General features: G+C 42.7%; 1 protein-coding gene across 9 annotated transcripts in view; it reads right to left on the bottom strand.

Annotated features, from left to right (window-relative positions):
* Positions 1-19781, bottom strand: part of robo1 (roundabout, axon guidance receptor, homolog 1 (Drosophila)) — a 210193-nt gene that overhangs the window by 9136 nt on the left and 181276 nt on the right. For 8 of the 9 annotated variants that reach the window (XM_067506379.1, XM_067506381.1, XM_067506376.1 and 5 more), the window contains 14 exons: positions 18907-19112; positions 17211-17292; positions 16879-17047; positions 16622-16788; positions 16385-16506; positions 14400-14631; positions 13413-13534; positions 11569-11740; positions 9513-9713; positions 7012-7038; positions 5615-5657; positions 3806-3960; positions 1505-1885; positions 681-797 (listed from right to left, as the gene is read on the bottom strand). In XM_067506379.1, the coding sequence (XP_067362480.1) occupies positions 681-797; positions 1505-1885; positions 3806-3960; positions 5615-5657; positions 7012-7038; positions 9513-9713; positions 11569-11740; positions 13413-13534; positions 14400-14631; positions 16385-16506; positions 16622-16788; positions 16879-17047; positions 17211-17292; positions 18907-19112 (2196 nt within the window). The remainder of the gene's footprint in view (positions 1-680; positions 798-1504; positions 1886-3805; positions 3961-5614; positions 5658-7011; positions 7039-9512; positions 9714-11568; positions 11741-13412; positions 13535-14399; positions 14632-16384; positions 16507-16621; positions 16789-16878; positions 17048-17210; positions 17293-18906; positions 19113-19781) is intronic. The other variant, XM_067506383.1, reaches the window with a different exon arrangement.

The raw sequence follows: 19781 nt of genomic DNA, 5'->3' as shown, positions 1-19781 counted from the left end.
ATATCAGAATGGATACATGGCATTAAGGTGGCAGTGTTGCATGCTGTCTGCAATGTGTTATCATTTGTCCTTGTCCACAGAAAGACATCGAAGGCCTGATGAAATTAGGCTGCTCCATACTGGCATTAAAGCAAAGCCAATTAACAGAAGCAATGCAAAATAGGCAAGGACAAACGGCAAACAAGAAAACAAAACATAAAACAGAATTACTAATAAATAAAATATATATTTTATCCAATTTGCTTTAAACATCCCTTGGATGACATTGTGCCCAGAAAACAAAAGGCAAGCACAAATGCCTGGCATGGAGCTCATGCCTTTGTGTGGAGGCATTGTTGTCAGTTTCCTCTCCTCCTTTTATGCTGTAATTTTCCACTTTCTGAAGGCATCACTCTTTCAGTTTCTCTTCAAGATAGGGTGACGTGGAAATTAATCAAATTACCATTTTAAAGCATGCATTATTAGCGTCTCAAAGTGATTTATTGCTTTTGAGAAAACCTTTTTCAAATGGAGCTGGTGGGGTGTATGTGATTATCAGCTTCCCAGCAATAATACGCTAAAAAATAACATAGAGGGAAAAACAAGCATAAAACTTCTAACGAGAGGGAAAATGTTTGGATATGTAAATTTCTATAACCTTTACATCCCCAGAACTAGTCTTAATGCCTCAACCATCTTACCAGAGGTGCTACTGCTGCCTCGGTCAGAGCTGTTGTAGGAGCCGCCAGTGTGGCTGTCATGGGTCTGGTTGTATGGGATGGTGGCTGGCATAGGGTTGTCACCTCCTCTGTATCGGTCTGGTGGTGGGAAGAGTAAAGTTTTAGTGCTTGTTGTGGCCCCAGACAAACAAGTAAGAAGTAAATGAAAAACTGCACTTGATTAGCAGGAAAAACAATGGAAATATGAAATGATGTATACCATGAAATGGCATTACATTCTGCACAATGTAATCACAAGAGGCATGCAGTTCATGCTTTTTAAGTCTCAGGTGAGTATGTGAACACATGCAACATCTGCTCAAAAAAATCTCAAAACTATCACACCAGATGTGGTTCCTCTTTGTAGGCACAACAAGGTGATGATAGCTTCACTCAAAGTGTCTAAAGATTCAAGAGTTATCTTTGTCATGCCTTTAGAAATCTGACACCAAAGGTAAACCCTTACACCTGCCTTCATCCCAAAAGACAACCCTGATACCGTACAACAGTAATTCTGGCCTGGCCCACATTTAGCGGCAAAGATTATATATGATTGCATGGACGGCGTAGAGGGGTTACATGAATGCCATACAGACAGCTGGAGAGAAAATAGTGATGACGTCTATGTGGATTGAAAAAGAGCAAGACAGAACCAAGGAAAAGATGAACATGAAACGCTTCTATAGGCTTCCACAGCGAGGCTGAAAAAGCCAGGAGAGAAGAGAACAGAGGGGAAAACCTAGAGGAAGATCATGGCTCGGAGTTGACCTCTTTAACCATGGCTGCTCCGTATCTCACACACTCACCCTTGTTCAGCTTGTTTTGCTCCATGATGCTGTACTGCAGCTGGGAGCCCATTTCTTGTTTCTGCTGCTGGACTGAGGTTGGTTTCCAGCAGTGCTTCTCATTAACCTCCCCTCCACCTCCAACTCCACTCCCTCCAGTTCCTCTGTCAGAGTTGATGTTGTTGCCCAGGATGGAGGACTGGATAAGCTGGGTGGTGGCGTAAGGTGTGGGCTGACCCCCCGGACCCACAAAACGCCCATCCTTTAGGTTGGGGCTGTTGAAGGTCTTCATCTCATTGATCTTGTTGGACAGGTCTACGTCTCCGTAAACTCCTGGCTCTGGCACCATGAGGTTGGTCTGCTTGTTTTCCATCTGGTTGTTATAATTGGCGATGCAGTCGGCTGAAGAACATGAGGAGGATGTTTAGTCAATCATGTTTGCTGCTGATGAGCTTTGCAGCAGATTGCTCGTTTAAAGGTTTAAACAACAGGGCCCCAGGTGATTTATAGTACTACAGATTGCGATTTATTATGTATACTATATGTTTTTAAGAAAAGCAAGAGATATCTACATAGTGATTTCAAGTCTGTGAAAGATCACTATGCCCACCGGAGAGCCCAGTGTATTTCCTTATATTCACCAAATGATGATCTACTTTAGGTGAGTCGGCACACGTGGTATTGCACCTTTCCTGCTCAGCCCCTTCCCAGTCATACAGTATCTGTTCTGTTCCATCTGACGGTGGGAGCGTCTTGGCTCATTGAGAGGGACAGAGAGACATGTCTGTATCAAAGACCTGGAATGAGGCATGCAGTAAAAGCACAGCTCCACTGACAGATCCAATTTTCCCTGGCTCATAAAATATTCAAATCCTCCAGTAGATCTGAGAGCCAGCCTTGCGGTAAATACCAAGGACGGCCATAGTTGCACGCTGCTCGAGCCATGCGCCTCACATTTCAGCTGTGTGGAACAGCTCGACACTTCAAAGGTTGATGTGTGAAAGCGCCCCTATGGCTGAGATAAAGGGACATTAACTCCTATTTCTTTGCTCTGTCACCTAGTCAGTGATCCTCTTAATGTTCACAGAGTTTAGGTTTGGCACACACACAAAGCATGCGTCTGGCAAGCTCCTTAGTGTCATACAGCAGGGTGTCATGCGAGGAGTGAGGGCTGCCTTTAGTCTGTTATTCCCTGTTAAACACCTCACATCATGTTAAGGCAAGAGTTAAACACGTCAACCTCAGAAGGTCTATTAGCGCAAAGAAAAACCTAAAGCTGATGATTATAAAGTCAACGAAGATGAATTATCAATCGTCATAGGGAAAGGTTTGAAGTTCGGGGAACTATTGGATGGCTCTGAACAGCTGGATAGGAGTTATGGGCTGCCCTTAAAGGCACAGTCCCAAAGCGCATAATTTAGAACATAAAGCATTTCATAGCGGTCCAAGTTTCCAAGGATAGAGTTGTTTGAGACTTGGGCCACGGCTTGAAAATTAATAACATTAAGGTCTGTGTCATCCAGGCTGACGTGTTTGGCTTCTCTTTTCCGACAGGTCAGTGTGTGTCTTGAGTGTGTGTATATACAGCCGTTTATATTGTGCAGTAGTATTGTAAACGAGGCCTACTAATCTGCTCCCTTTTGTTGACATCTGTCAAAGTGCTGAATAAACTAAGACTAAAAAGTTTTTCCCACCTACTCTTTACTGCTTTATTCTCACCCTCTACCTCCACTTTTACATCGCAGTGTATGTTTTACATAGAAGTATTTTTCAACACTCCTTTTTTCCCCAGCCTTCCATCTGCTCTTCCTGGCACACCTTTCCCTCTCTATCATTCTCCCTTCTCCTGCTTCTGGCCACCGTCTGCAGTCCAGCCTTGACCTCTTCGCCCGCTGCACATTTCTTAAATAACTGAGCACTTAGGGGAAATTACATTACCGGCTATAACAACAGTATGGAAATCAGCAGAGCAATTCGATTAGCAACAGAGTAGAGCCATGAGCCCCTCTCAGTGTGCTCCTTTTATTTCCTGCCTAAAACAGCTCTACTTTAACCTCAGATAAATCAAACACACAAGCAGACAGCCACTCTTAATCCTAATATTTCTCCAGGTTTTTCTTGTGGAGACCTACAGAAAAGAGAGATGCACACAACAACTCTCCAAGGAGATAACCCAGATTTTCCTTCCTGTAGCACTGCAGACTCCCTCAGCTCCTACATTTCTTATCTCTACAGTTATTTTGTCAAGGACTACATCATTTCCTTTGTGGGTAATGTTGATTTTGGTTGTTGCCTACATGCGATGGGCTCAACACTACATACCTGGTCGGCTGTATGTTGCCAGATTGCTGTCACTGTTGCCATTGCCTGCAGTGCAGCAGTTGATGCTGCAGTCATTGTGGTTGGAGCAGGAGTTGGGCCACGTGTCAGCCAACCAGGGCTGAGTGGCAGAGTCCCCAATGTTTAGCAAACCAGGCCTGTGAAAAATGCGAACAGCTGGTTAACAATACTAAGAGACTAAGCCAACATTACAAAGACTTTTATATGAATGAACAAAAACAGCCACTGTAACATAATATTTGAAAGAGAAGATTATGTGGAGTCTATTTGTCCACCAGCTGAGAATTGGAAAACTAGAAATCCGGATTTAATACTTTTTGCCTTTAGGACACACACACACATGCATCCCTGCAAGGAAAACAGAAAAAAGCCCAGCTAAATAGATTGTGTGTGCTTGACTTGCCCCCGGCCGATGACAATTCCCTGAGCTCATGTGAGAATTAGCAATCCGCCTGGATTAGACAGCCAGATAAAATTTAATCCCGATGTTGCAAAATGCTTGTCTTAAACAGTCAGTGAACCACAAATGCTCCCACAGTAGATATATATGGCTGTACAGTGTCACAAAGCATCTCTCTTAGTTAAAAAAAAGTTATTTTAGCTGGGCAGAAGGAAAGAAGAGAAACTTGCCCAACAGACAAGTGAAACCCAGGCGGACCAGTCCTTCACATCAGCATCTGGCCATCCATCTCTATTGAATCCTTGTCTTGCTCCTATTTCTTCAGCTTTATTCCCCATACAATACAAGATCACTTGTTCAGGGTGACCACAGGTCGTACACTCAGTGTTAAAAGGACTGAGAATAAATAGCCTTCTATTACTCAAGAATAGATTCAGTCTAGCATACAGAGACAATGCAGGCTACTCTAGCAGGGACATGCGTTGTTTAAAGTCTCCACAAAATGACTCCTAGTTTGCATCCCCAACACTGAATTAGCAGTAAATTGCATTTCCTCATTCCCACTCAAATGACTCAGTTCTTGGATTCATGTTGGGTAATGAACACATTTGTCTCTTACAGCCAAACACAATCTCACAATAGCGCCTCAATCACCCCTGCAGTTATATGTTGATTTGGAATGGCCATTGTCTTTGTGCAGAGCTGACACAGCCATGCTGCATGTGTGATTCATTAACAGGACTGGATAATAAGATAAATATAGATTTACTGCTGATGGCTCAAAAAGATAACTATTTGTTATCACATGGAAGACGCATAACTATACTTACAGTGCAGTATTGTGCGCAATAAAGGAATCTACATATACTGTATTTTTATCTCCACTTGCTTAAAACTGTTGTCATCCATTGGAATTATAAATGAGTATTAGCAGGTTGATGCCGTTTTTGCTTTGCCTAATTCTGTGTAATCTTGACAATTGTGCATAATGCACCATTCCACAACATGAAGAGGTGTGTCCCTATTGCTGTGTGTGCACGTTGGCCCACTGGTTTATGGTGATACCATGGCACAGCCTTGTGGTTGGATCTGGCTCTCCACTATATGCACTGAGGATGGGCTCTTGGCAGACTATATGGGGCTTTGTTCCTGTGTATATCATAGTCTTAGTCCACCTCCTTACGCTCCTCAGTTCTTTGCTGCAATAGAAAGACATAGCACTCCCCCTAGTGTTTGTCAAACAAAAGTACACCCACTGTACCCTATACTGCTATTCAAATTCAGCATCCTATTGTCTTTTTCAATTTATTCTAAACAGTAATTCACTTTCCCCATTTTCCAGGTGTAATGTCTCTAACTGGTGTACATTTACAAGAAATAAATTAACTTACCTTCCAGCGCTGCTTACACCTTCTCCACCCCTCTGATATGCCACTGAAAACAAGGAAAATTAGTTTTATTGTGTTGCTGCTGCCCTACAAGCTCACTTGATTTTGAATTGTCAGCTTAGCAATGAGTGATAAGAATGCATCTTTGTGTTTGTGTGCGTATCAAGAGAGCATGTGAATGAATGTGTGCGGCATAATTTCAGCTGAGTCACGCACACACGTACAGCAACAGGAGCAGGAGGATATGTAAGAGGCTTATAAAGAACAGAGATGCAGAGCTCTTTGGTTGTCTGGCTCAGCTTCAGTGTGTTTGAAGCTCTGTGTGCTGCAAGTTGGACTCTTTCAAGAGGCTCTAAGCTGCCAGTGTGTGAAGGGAAGATAAACTCCCAACTTTAATTACAATCTCACCCCTTAGAGGAGAGAAGGTGGAAGAGCAGTAGGTAGGGCCTTAGCTATGTTGATTCCCTGTGTGTTTTTCAAAACAGGAAGTGTGGTTTTGGCTAGTGTGGTTTTGTAGCCAGAAGAGGTCTCAAATGCTTTCTTTATAATGTAAACCAAAATATCACACCCTGGGTCTAGATGAAATCTGTATTATTACCTGTAACACAATGGTTTAACACTGGGTAACAGGGCAGGGATTTTCTGCTTAAAGAGACAGAAACCTAAGCATATAAGCAAGGAGAGCATCTCATCTGAAATACTGCCAGCAGATCATTAATCACGTTTGCAACTGCAAAATTATTCCAGATTTAAAGCCTTAAGGCAGACAGAAACAAAACTGCTACTGTGTAGGTACGATCGCTGCACAGACAGGATCAGCCAGTGTAACCACAAACACACACTGTAGCCTATTGTTGCTCTCACTTTCCTGCTCTTACTCTTTGGTACTGGTGCATGATTGCCATTCCTTTAAGCGCTGTCAAAACCTCTGACACATCTCTAGGGAACAAAGAACATCAGGTGGGTGAAAGGCCATAAGTAGAAAAGATACTATAGATTCAAATTTGCATTAGGGGATTTCTTTGTCTTGCACTGTATCACCTCAGTTCACAGATTAGCTCCATTGACACTATCTGATTGGTACGTGCAGGGGTTGTGTCACTGTCTTAAATCCCAATCTGTGGTTGCTAGCAGCCATTTGATCTAGCTAACACTAGTTTTAACATCCTGTTCTTTGAGCTTGTGTTCTGACATGACTCATATTTATTTTAGGTATCTTTAATGGTGGCAGTGATTGCCCTCTCTTGTTGGCACACCAATACATCAGTGGCTCGTACTGACTCCTCCACATTCAGTCACTCTCATCTCTTAAGGCCATGGCTGCTCAGGCAATTAAAGCAAATATAGTGAAAACACAGATGCTCAGTGTTTATGGTGTAGAAAAATACCAGAGCACTTACCTGTTGGTGTAAAAGTAAAGGATGGCACTGTTGGAACAAAAAGAATTTTCTGGAATTAGTTGCATTAGTGACCATTGCTACACTTTATCACTACATAACTTTACATGTTACATTACACAAACATGATTTGCATTTGTATCCAATGTATTTAATTCTGTGTTCACATGCTTCTTGCAACCCACTTTTCAGTGATCCCTCAGACATCACTGGCCCTCAGCTAGGGCACAGTGAGTGTCATCATGGCCCTGACCGTCACAGGCCGGGTGGGCAGGGGTCTTGCTCTGGGGAAATATTTGTTGCCATTGCTGACACTCACATCATAATCCATGCAGCTCAGTTACTGGCAAAACATCAGCTACACTACATCAGCTATTTTGTTTGTTGTTGCCCTCTTTGAAGAAGTGGTGAATGCTGCTTCATGCATTTCAGCTGATGCAACATCGCACCATTCTGGTAGTCATCCAGGGTGCTGCTTTAATAATGTGCATTCTGGAAATGTTGCTTTTTGCCCTCAAACTGAACAGACACACCTGAGAAGGCAGATAATGATGTCACATCTTCAAACAATAAAATGATGCAGTACCTGTGCCAGCACATGCCCTCTAAATGCCACAATCCTCTTATCACGTTCAAATCTCTCCTCTTTGATGCTCAAACTTGTCTAAAGATTCGAGTGGTTTCATCCGTTAGATCAGGGCCTTTGAAGAGGATACTATCACTTGTTACACACAACAGTCTCGGAGATGTGTAAATGTGATTGAAATAAATAAATCTGTTTTCTGTCACAGATGTTCAATCCCAGCCAGGATCGAGCTGTAACTAAGCCACTACTTGTGGCGTTGAGCAATTATTTGGTTACTCAGACGAGAACCAAGATGTTTGTATGACTGCATCCAAGTGCAGGGAAATAAGCTATTTGACTTTTTAGATGTGGCAAATTCAAATATGTAATCTGTTAGGAAACGGCACTAGCATGTGCTGTAGCATGCAGATGCTACAGTATACAATACTGTAACTTCAACCTGTTTCACAGGGGATACACAAGGAAGAGATGCATAGGCCCCGTGTTTGGGCTACTGTGCCCCTGTAGACATTTTAGAGTTTATTGGAATAAACCCCTATATAGAGGATGACAAAATCTCAGCCTGTACGCTTGGCCACAGATTGCAATGTTAGTTCTGAGTTACCCATCTGAATCAACACATTCCTTCTGAATGATTGCTTTTAAGTTCATTTGGTTTAAATATTGAAACAGTTTGGTTGATAGGGCCATTCCCTTAGCTGAAGATACATTACATTGTAGGCATTTGCTTTAACCTGGGCAACACTGAAATGTGATCCTGTTCTTTGAGTGTGTTTTCCAGGTTGTCTTAAGAATAATGAAGAAGGCAACATTTGTGACCATTATAGGCCAAGCAGGTCTTTGTAAAATACCACAGGGCTTAGGGAGAATCTTAGCTGATGTGTCTCTCACTTTAACATGACTCACAATCCCCACTATTAACATAACTGCAGTGAATTCAGAACAGCGGCAGAGTGTTTTTTTTTTAATGTGACAGACCCAGATTAGTTAACAAAAAATGCTAAGTCTCTTATTGTCTGTGCATCTCAAGGTTGAAAGGCAGATCTGCTCTAACCCTGGCAGTTAGCAGTAAACCTGAGCCCAGGAGTGGCACTGGTGCAGATAGTGCTCAAAGGCAGCAGCTGCACAGCCCAAGGCCACACATTAAGCCAGCCCAGGCATAAATGAGATGGAGAACGAAAGGCTAATAGCTCTCTTTATACCCCAACTATTATGGGCAGAGGTTGGACATGTCATGAACCCTGTCATTTTGACTCAAGTCAGGTAAAAACCCACTGGGTTTGCTGTGAGAGGGTTGAAATGCAGTCCGCATACACATGAGCAACCATTCTTGAATTTTTCTAAACATGTGGTAAGTAGACAATATAACAGGATTGTTCAGTGCTCAGCTTCACCATATCTCATGGTCCCTCTAGAAAGACAGCAATAGTACTTAAAGCATGTGAAAATGTCAGCATGTCCTGGATAAAGAGGCATTATGGCAAGACATTATTCTCTGTTTCTCTGCACAGTCAGAAGGGAGTTGCTGAAAAGGGAGTTGTTGGACCTCAAAATGTGCTTTGCTGAAAACACACTTCACACACCCTTGCAGAATCAGCGTGACAGAAGTATGAAAAAGAAATGAAAGACATCTTCATGCAGCACTCACAACGGCAGCTCACATCACAGCTTAAAGTACTCTACTGGAGAGTAGACTTCACCTAGAGCGCTCTACAAAGACATCTGTCTGTGTGTGACAGCCAGGATGTGAGGGAGGTTGGCAGCATTTTGGAATGGGGAGGATGGAAGGGAATTGGATTCAAAGAGAAACAAACTAATAATATCAATAAACAAAAAAACATTGTGTAATCTCAAACTTGCACAGGTATTTGTGTAGTCTCGTAGTGTTATATTTGTACTGTTGCACTCATTTACTGACCTTTGCGTATGCCTGCATAGCTGCTGGAGAGGCCATTCCTTTTCTTTCGGTGTCTGTACAACCAGATACTAAAGACCATGAGAATGATCCAGCAAGCAGCTCCTATGCCTGCTATGAAGGCCGGCTGCTTTACCACATCCGATATCTGCTGGGAAAGGGGATTCTCCAAAGTCTCGGACCCTGATATTCGCCCTGATGCATCTGAGGATGACAAATTGGTGAGTAATTGGATAAGATGTGAGTGAAGGATTAGAAATTATTAAGCTACATTTGGTCATGCAAAAACTGGATAGTATGTGAGAAACCGGTGAAACGGTGAAAGCCTTAAATAGGGAGTGAGCACAGGACTCAACTGTCTACGTTCCTCTTTCTCCGGAAGTTTAAAAATGTTCTTCATCTCAGTGGGTGTGTATGCAGCCGGCTTGGAAATTGAGTCATTTCTCTCCATTATTCAAAAGGTTTTCACTGCAGATTTACCTCAACAATAGCAGGTGAGCAGACAAAGGCAACAAAAAGACTCAGAGCCTGTGCATCACACCACTCTGATGGAGCCAGATAGTAACAGAGAGGAGAGTCATCTACATGGAGCTATGGTGTATTCGTGATCATATAAATAAATCCAGTGTGATCACCCTCAAATTCAGGCACCGCAGTAATTAGCGAACTGAGACATCTGTGAAAATGTGCGGTGTGAATGCCTTGAAGCTGTTGCTATTGTGAAATGCACTGTAAAGGCACCGTCTGTATGGCTGCTCACAACAACCCGCTCTGTCTGTTTTTATCATCTGTCTTCTCTCTCTGTGCTTTTCCCTCATGTGTGATGCATTTAAAAAAGAAAAAATAACTTTTACGAATTGGCCCACACCCCCGCCATACTGAAATTGCTTCATGTTTGTTCATCTCTTTTCCTCAACTCTTTCATGTTGTAGCCACTCTCCTCTATTAACTCTCTAAGCCGGAGGCAAAAACACTTCCTCACAGAAACCAGCTCCCTGCCTTTACCCCTCCATATCCTTCTGTCTGTCTTTGTCTCAGTGCACGTCTCCAATCGGCGGCTTCACTGTATCCTCAATTTGGGGCTCTGTCTGGCCAAGTGAATGGTGCATGCCAATGTGACTAAGCAGCCCACAAGGGACTGTACAGGTATCTAGGTTGGGATGACGCATACAAGCTCAGAGTGTGACAAATGCATTTGGGTGAAGCGCTGGTCCCTGAGGCACATTGTTCCACTCCAGTGTTGAAACATGGCAACAATCACCACAGGAACTCTTCAAGTGAGAGAAATTGTATCAGTCACAGCTGATGCTTCTTTGTGCCCACCCCAGCCCACTCAATCACACATTTAAAGCCAGATGGAGTTTTTCGCTGTCTCTGTACCTCATCTTACTATTCATGTGTTTTCTGTTGGCCAGCTCAGAACTTTTGGGGAAAAAACTGTTAAAATATCTGTCCCTCCAGACTAAAAGGACAAAAAACAGAAGTAAAAGCATAATAACTATAACCAGTGCAGTCTACACTTGGTTTCTTAGCATTAACAACATGTCTGAGTGCTGAGTGAAACAGCGAAACAGAGGCAGAAAATATTGCATCCTTGATTGGAGAATAGAGCAGGGTGGGGCAGCCACGCCGGAATTTAATATGCTCCTGTTGATCACAGTGCAATCTACTAAAGCTAAAAGCAATTTAGAAAGCAATGTAGAAGTCCCTTGTCATTCAAACCTCTCTGATTTTCCTTGGGCAGGTTTGATGATGTTTGTGTGAAAGTAATGACTTCCATTACAGTTTTTAAGTATCAGGGTTGAATGAGGCTAAAGAGCAAGCAGAGACTTGAACATGTCAATTACTTCGAAGAAAGGAAGTACATAATTGTCTGTTCACTCGAAAACAAATTCATATTACAGAAAAACTCTTTAATTGGAGATGACTGGATTAATGCCATAATTTGTCAGATGATGGAGCTTCAGTCTGTGTGCAAGGATGGCCAGAGTGCAAAGACAGTGAAACACAGCGATGTATCCACTGAAGGAAAAACAAAGTAATAGTTGTGGGTACTCACCGAGCTGAAAGAAGGTGATGTCACTCTTGACCCCAGGACCTGCCCCGGTGCTGGCTGCTACCTCCACACTGTAGCGGATCCCTGGGGCCAGACTGGGAATTAGCACGGATAAGGTTGAGCCGTCAACTGTTCGGTTGATGTGGTACCTACTCTCATTACCTAAGCACCAAATCTGCCATAAACGAGGGAAAGAGAAAGTGGAGATTGAGGCCACATTATGGGGGTTTTGTGACAACATTCAATTAGGTAGCTGCCACCAATCAATGTCCTTAAAACTGGCTGGTGCTGCTGTTGCAACATTTTACAGCATTGTGATTATCGTGTTACATCTCTGAGGCAGGAAAACATTTTACAACAGGGCTTTTATTTTAAAGGCTGCGCACAGCACAAAGTTAGCATTAGCTTAGGCAGCAGTAACATGGATCAGTGTAGCCATATGCCCATGAAAAACAAATACAGATCAGTAATTACCACCACACTCTATTTTCAGGAGAAACTAAGTGCTGTAACCCACAGGAAGCTGAGCTGGCTACAAGGCTAAGCCAAACTAAAGTGTCCTGAGGATCTCCACAACCTGATCAACTGACATTCTGCTTTCTTTACCCCCCGCCACCTCCCAACTCTTAACTAGGTTAAAACACACACACAGCTGCATATGTGTACTATATTTGTGTGTGAACATGTTTGTACTTCTGTGATAGAGCAGAACTCCAAAGCCCTGAAAAAATTCCATGTATCTTATAAATTGTGGTGAGTGGAAGTGCCGCTAGGGACGGGGCTCAGTAATGAGCAGGGAACACTCTGGAGCTGGACTTAAAAACCATGAAATTACTCTAAAGCCTATCAGCAGAAAACATTTACCTGGAAAATTAACAGTGGCTTAACTTTTTCTCTTGCTCTACTTAATCTACTTTTCTGCCAATGACTCACACGTCCTGTGACTCAAAACATCTTACCTATTAAAATACAGGGCTTCCATAGGAGAAGACAGCACTGTCTAAAGTGATGCCATTACACAAAGAGCAAGTGAGGTGGAGGAAAAGTGGATTTGGTGCTATGATTGACAGATGCTTTAGCACAGGCCCACACCAAAGAAATAACTGGAATTAAAATACATGACCTTGGTCATTATTATAGCTCATTATAGCTACTTGTCTACATGCACTACCTCCCTAGTAGGGGCACAGCAGAACGTGTTCCACATGATTGATTTGGTGTGAGTTTTTACACCAGATGCCCTTCCTGCCGCAACCCTCCCATTTTAACCGGGCTCGGCTCAGACCGGCACCAAGGTGACCCTTGGTGGCTGGGCCACACCTGGTGGGGTAAAATTCGAACCCGCGGCCTTCTGCATCCCAAATCAATGCTCTACCAATGAGCCACCAGGCCCCCCTAAACTAATATCTATAGTATATTTACAGATAATAACAGATAACGTATGTATTGTCAGTTACTCTTTTACTCAAGTTAAGGCGTGACTACGTGAGGCGAAGAGAAACTTATTATAAAGACTGTTACCTGTTGTGAAACACTGTTGAATGGATGTTTAACTTTACCCTGCCCACTAGATGGCACTGTTTCCCAACAGTTTCCAGCAGCTCCCCTGCATTTGACTGTTTCTTCTCTGTTCCCTCACACAGGAACAACACTAAGGAATGTACAAAGGTGCACCTTTACCAGGAATGCATTACCTTTCCCTGTCTGTGCATTGTCTCTTTCTTTGTTATCTGCTCCGTCTGCACCCGTTTGGATCTCCTTTGTGTCTCTACAGTTCATGTCTCATTTCCTCAGACCTGGGGGTAGCTGCTGTTATTTTTTTAGTTAAATTTTTTTGTTGTTGTTACCTTGTACTCCTGGACAACTCCATTCTGCTCCTCTTCTGGAGGGGGTTGCCAGGAGACCACGATGGCAGTCCCATTGTCCCCACTCTCCGTCACTGTAACCTCGCGAGGAGGGGCACTGGGAGCTGAGGGTGTAGACAAAAGATAAAAACACACCTTCATGTGTGATACATAACTGCATGCAGTCTGTCCCTGTTTCCCATCATCCCATTTAGCTACCGGAATGTATCCTTTATCTCTGTGTGTGACTGAAGCTGGGGTGAGAACAAAGCACTAATAATGAAAATTGCGACACTGAAAACTCAGATTGTTCAATACGAGTGCTTTCATGGCTAAATAAAAGCATATAACTGTTTACTCAAAACAGACTGGGAGATATGGTGGTGGGGTGTTTGGTGGTGTGTGAATGCCAACCTGGGGTTCAATGGTAATTAGTTGGAAATAATTATGAATGCAACATAAAAGACACAATCATGGTTTTAGTGAGTGGTACAAAAGCAAGAATTTTTCTGCTTATGGGAGAACAAACATTATGTTTAGAGCTCCGAAAACAATTATCAACAAAATTGGGAACAAAGGAGAATCCAGCAGAAAGAGATCAAAACACTCCCACACATGCAAACCACATACTCTCTAGTACACACTCTGCACTAACATTTCTCTCAACTGTTCACTACAAATTAAAATTTGCAGTTGGTTTTCAACCAAACCTCATGAGACTGCCACAACCACACCCTATGAGAAATTAGTCCAACACTCTACTGGTGCAGTGTATATGGCTTTCCATAGGGCCTTTTAAACAACGGAACATCCACCCTTATCATGCTTGATTACACCGTGCTTGAATATAAAATAATCCTGCCCTCGCTGCAAGCTGTGAACAGCTGTTGTATGCTCCCACACACGCACGCTGTGCATATAAAACTGTGTAAACATGAAAACATGCATGCACACATGCAAGCATACTCGCACACATTCACATCCCCCCACCTTCCTCCAGAGTCTTTGCAATTTTGACATCACTGTCTGTTCCCTGGAATTCATTGAAGAAGGGGCGGACTTTGAATTCATATGTGACTCCCTTCCGAAGCTGTGGCACAACAGCGCTGTCCTCTCCAGGGGTGCGCACCTCAAACACAGCCCATTCACTCCTTTGCTGCCCTTCTGGCGTAGGCCTGTACATCACCTTGTAGCCCTGGATGTACTGCGACTGCTGCTCCACCTAGTGAATGGAACAGGAACACAGACGAAGACAATGTCAGCTTGACTTGATTATGTGCTTTACAGTTCACACTGGAAAAAGATACAATAATGTAATAGATTGTAGCATCACTGGACAGCTATGGATGTGTGGAACTGATTCACAGGCGCTGGATGGAATGGGGTGCTAACTCATCACATCACCCATCTGTTTATCCATCCACATCTACATCTCTCTTTTTGACTGCCTGTCTATGCGCCATTTGGAGCAGCAGCGATTTGTGCAAACCACAGTATGAGGTCATTGGCCAGAGGTTCCTCCAAGTCTGGAGCTGGTTAAATAGGGCCCAGACTCCCAGAACAGGCTGTCTCATCCTGCCCTGCTCTCCGCTGTATGGACTGGCTGCTGAAGTCAAGGAACAGGGGGGAAAAATGGATCTTTATGCCGAGAACCAGAAGCAGAATAGAACAAGTAAAGAGTCTCTGATGTAGCTAAAAAAATAAATGAATAAATGGAATTGAAAGAAATTTGTCTGTTAGTTTATTCTAGAGATAATTAATGTTGCTTTGTGATCCAGCATGATTTAAGAAAAGAATAACCGCTAACCATTATGCTAATATCCCTACAAGTCCCTGTGGAAGGCAAGCAGCATTGACTTGTAAAGATTTTAGCGATTTCTTTATCCCTCCTCCCTGAAACATGCCGCCAGCTCAGGTGGTCTTCATTACCCTGAAAACTGTGCAACCATTTACCACAACACAAAGGAAAATGTAAAACCATGAAACTCCACATTGGGAATAGCTTCAACCCAACTAAACAAGAACACGGTGGCGTTTAACTGTAATGTCAGTCTCTCTAATGTCTTGTGTTTTTTCTGGAACATTCCAGATTAACTGGGCGGTAATGTTTTAAATCAGTCCTGGCAGGTCAGTATCCTTTTCACATTTCCTCAGTCCCCATTCATCACTCAGTATGGCTCTTCATAAGGCCTGGGAATAAAGAGGTCTCATGTCATGAATGTCAGAAGGCTAAACAGAGGATTTCTTCTGCTTCAGTCAGTCACGAGACGACTATCTACAGTGTATAGTAGAAAAACATAACATTTAGTTGTTTGTCACAAAATGTAAAAAAAAAAAGTTAACCAGATCAGTTGCAGGTGGATATTAGTACTTTGCATTCAGCTTGTATCAGCACGGAAACACCACCCTAACTCCCATTTCTTCTTGTATTTCTTCCTATCCCATGTCTCTGCTTTTAACATCTGTAAGTCATTTCCACTTAAGAGCATGCGTTGGCCACCTCTTACTTCTTTATTGTATTATTTTAACAGCTGTCAAGTGTTATCAATCTGAGAGGGCACAGACTGGCATGCCACGCACCGATATATGGCACTACATGGCCCGTTGCAGAAGGCTGCGCTCTGCAGATTTTGGGTGCACAGTGGACCCACTATGGGAAAAGCTGCAGGTTTTTGGTCGCTGGCCAAAAGACCAGTTCAGGCTAATGACAGATGGACACTAAGAACACTTTGACTGTGCTCCAGGCTTTTCCCAGCAGTGTCCTTCCTCTGTAAGGTGCCACGACATTAGCACATTAGCTCAGCTGAGTAGGCTGATAAATTGACCATAGGCATATCCCTAAATTAATGTTGGAGCTCTGCTGACTGGCCAAAGCTGGGATCCAAATGGCAATGTATCTGGCTGCAGGTGTGTTAGGAGAAATAGGTGACAATGGTGCTTTTATTTTAAAAAATAAAAACAAAAAATTTACTTACTGTCCACTGCACTCGTACAGACGAGGAGGAGAGAATGGTGGGATTGTGCAGGTGAATGACCACATCTCCCAGCTCCTTTTGGATCTGACGATGGTCCACACCCTGACTGGTAGGAGGGATGTCTGTATAAGGAAGTACAAAAATATAAAGACCTTGTTCTAAACTAGGTGAAAAAAGTGAAAAAACAACGCCATTGTGATGTATATTAAAATTCTTATCAGTATAAGGCAGTGTTACCTTGTGTTTTTACGGCATCAGTGATAGGACTAGGATCACTCAGCCCATAGGCATTGGCTGCCCGTACTAAGAAGAGGTAGACTGCGCTGGGCTTCAAGCCCTTCAGTACAAATGACTCAGTTTTCACATGCTCTGCCAAAGTCTGCCAGCTGCTTCCTGATGCATGACTTTAGATAGACAATAGGGCAAATATTAGTCCAAAAGGTTTCAGTATATCCATGCAATACTTTATCAGTTTTCATGTTGATTGGTTTTACCTGAAGGCCTCTATGATATACGAGGTGGGTGTGGCTCCAGCATTAAGGTTGGGTTTCCAGGAAAGGGTGACAGAGGTGCGGGTTACATCAGTGACCTCAGGTTTGGACGGGGCACTGGGGATCAGGTTTGGGTCAGTGGGTCTGTTTGGCTGGACTGGGACTCCAAACTCTAAAGTTTGTACAGAGGAGCAAGTACTGTATTAATATTTCCCAGTAAACAAAGGCACACAAATTTACAACCTTCTGTTTGTTTATTTAGAAAATGAGAACAAGAACATCAGAACATGTTTGACAACTCCAAATAATGGACATTAAAACTGTGTTAAACTCACCTTGGACTTCTAAATACGCTTTCCATGAGGCCTCTCCACTGGGTGTGGAGGCGATGCAGGTGTAGGTGCCAGTGTCACCGAGCTGGGGGAATGAGGGGGGGACATTTGGTTAAAATGGAAATTATTAAAATGTGATGAACAGAATACTCGCTGCACTGGCAGTCGCTTCTTTTCCCCATTCTGCTGATAAGCTCAATAGCATATTGTTCATAGCAGAAAATAGGGGAAAGCAGCTGGAAAGGCCAAGTGGCAGACAATTTCTAGTCAAATGGAAGTGATTTTCACAGGATCATAGACTAATTGGAGACATTTTCCATCTCTTAAAATCCACCTGACTAGCAAACATGGAAGTGACTGTTCTGTGCAACAGATGTGGTGAAGATATGTAGTTGAACCTTGATTATCCATGTGTGTTTAGACATGGCCCTGTTGGTAAAAGAATTTTCAAATTTCTGTCAAGCAGGTTTGTTTTGGAACCAAAAAAAAAAAAAAAAAAAAATACAAGTACTCAGCTCAAATTTCTCTCTCTACTAAAGCTTAACAGTCATTTTTTATTTTAATTTTGGAAAGTGTTATCTGCATAAGTTCAAAATGCACACAGTGAGAGACAATAATAATGTTGAAGTGCCAGAGTCTTTTCATACAGTGTATTAGTTTGTGAGAAAATACAGTTAAAATTAAAAGGATTTGCACAGGCATCTGAATCCAGGCTGAAAATATCTCATAAATATCTTATTTCCTGGCTCAATGTATAAATGTCTTCCAATAATATTGAAATGGTTTGACAGGTTTCTGAGATGCTGAGATAGCTAAAAGGCAAATAATGTTGTTATGATATATATTTTCACTGTTGCATGTTTAAAACCGTCTGTGTACAGCAAATTATTCTGCTGTTGTCTGTTTGTGATTTAAACACAAACCATGCTGCTAACACCCTAGGCTTGGGTTTTTTTGTCTGACAGGTATGTAAGTGTATTAAAACTCTAAAATAATATATCCCACATAAAAACATCTTCATGATAATGTCAAATTGTCAGGATAAAATGACAATTTCATTAATGCAAAGTGTCTGAAAAGTTTACACAGCTACAGCAGGGAGAAGGGGCAGATGCATCCCCCCTGCCTGCCTCGCACTAGTGGCCCAATCATACTGCAGTCTTGTCACCACAAGACATGCCAGCATTCATCAGAACACCTCAAATTGATGCGAACTTTGACCCCGTGACGCCTCCATCTGCAAGACACGTCAGCACCCCCCCACGTGTCTTTCTCTGAGAGTGTGTTCGCCATCACACAGCTTGCCTTCTTAAACACACTCACATGTGCTTGCACACAAAATTACACACAAAGCCCACTGTGCTTACTGACTGACAGGAACTGCAGAGTGTTCGACTTCACAGACTCCATTTCAAACCCGCAACAACTGACTGACAGCCCACCGAGGGCTGGTTGCTGGCAGAGAACACATGCTTTATTTACCAACCAGCAGGGGTTTGCCCACCACATTATGGATTTAATATGTACAACTTTGAAGTTTCTTTGAATGGATTTGGACATTAAAGGCAGCCTAATAGAAAATTTGATTAGAGACATAATTATATTTTTATAATGCAAAGTGAGTTTTTACATTAGTAGTTAAATGACATATTAAATTTAGTGTTGTCTGAACATTTGTCCACGTGTCCAGGTGACTTACCTTGGCATAGCGTATCTGCAGAGCACCTGTGTCCAGCTGTTTGACCCTGGAGTCATGTGTTGACACCAAAATGCCATCTTTTCTCCACAGGATGGTGGGAGTGGGGTTACCTGATGCAACACAAGTGAGGACCACTGTACCATCCACAGCCACTGTTTGATTGGTTGGGCCCTGTCTGATTATCGGGGGAGGGCGGTCTGACACAACTGTAAAAGGAGGAAGGAAAACGAATAATTATGTGGAGAGGTGGAGAGAGAAATGCCGTGAAGGTGTTCATGAAGTGTAGCATGGACAGAAGGAACCGAGGATGAAGACAATTATAGACAAGCTGTGTGGAGAAAACACACTAAATCCTGGAAATAGTGAGAATCTGACAAACTGAGTGTACTGTAGCAATGTAAGCATGTGAAAACTGCAAGGGTAGTGGGAAAGGAATTAAATCCAGTTTTTTGGAACTGGAAGCAATTTTCTAATCATTCAGCAGCAGGAGTCAAACTTAGCCAAATAAAAGCAGCATAATTAAAATGAAATGGCCTCAAATACTTCATTCTTTTCGCTGTAGCTCTACTAGTCGCCTGGCACTGCGTGCATACTCTATAATGCTCATGGCCAACAATCCCATGGCCCTTCCCCCAGCCGTAAAACACAAAACAAGGGAGAAAATGCTTGGACAAAAAAAAAATAAAAATTAAAAACGAATATTAACAAAGAGCAGACGTTATTACCATGAGGACATTTTACCTCCTCTTTCACAGCCTGTGAACCCTGGGTGTTTAACCCATAGACACAAACAGCAAACAAAGACATAGAGCATATTTTTGACTGTAAGGAAAGGAATTTAAGAGACTTTAATTACATGTACGCCATAATTTGTA

This window comes from Channa argus, chromosome 6 (assembly GCF_033026475.1).
Source record: "Channa argus isolate prfri chromosome 6, Channa argus male v1.0, whole genome shotgun sequence".
Taxonomy (NCBI): Eukaryota; Metazoa; Chordata; class Actinopteri; order Anabantiformes; family Channidae; genus Channa; species Channa argus.
Note: the sequence above shows the minus strand (reverse complement) of the source record. Positions and strands in the feature narration are given on the sequence as shown.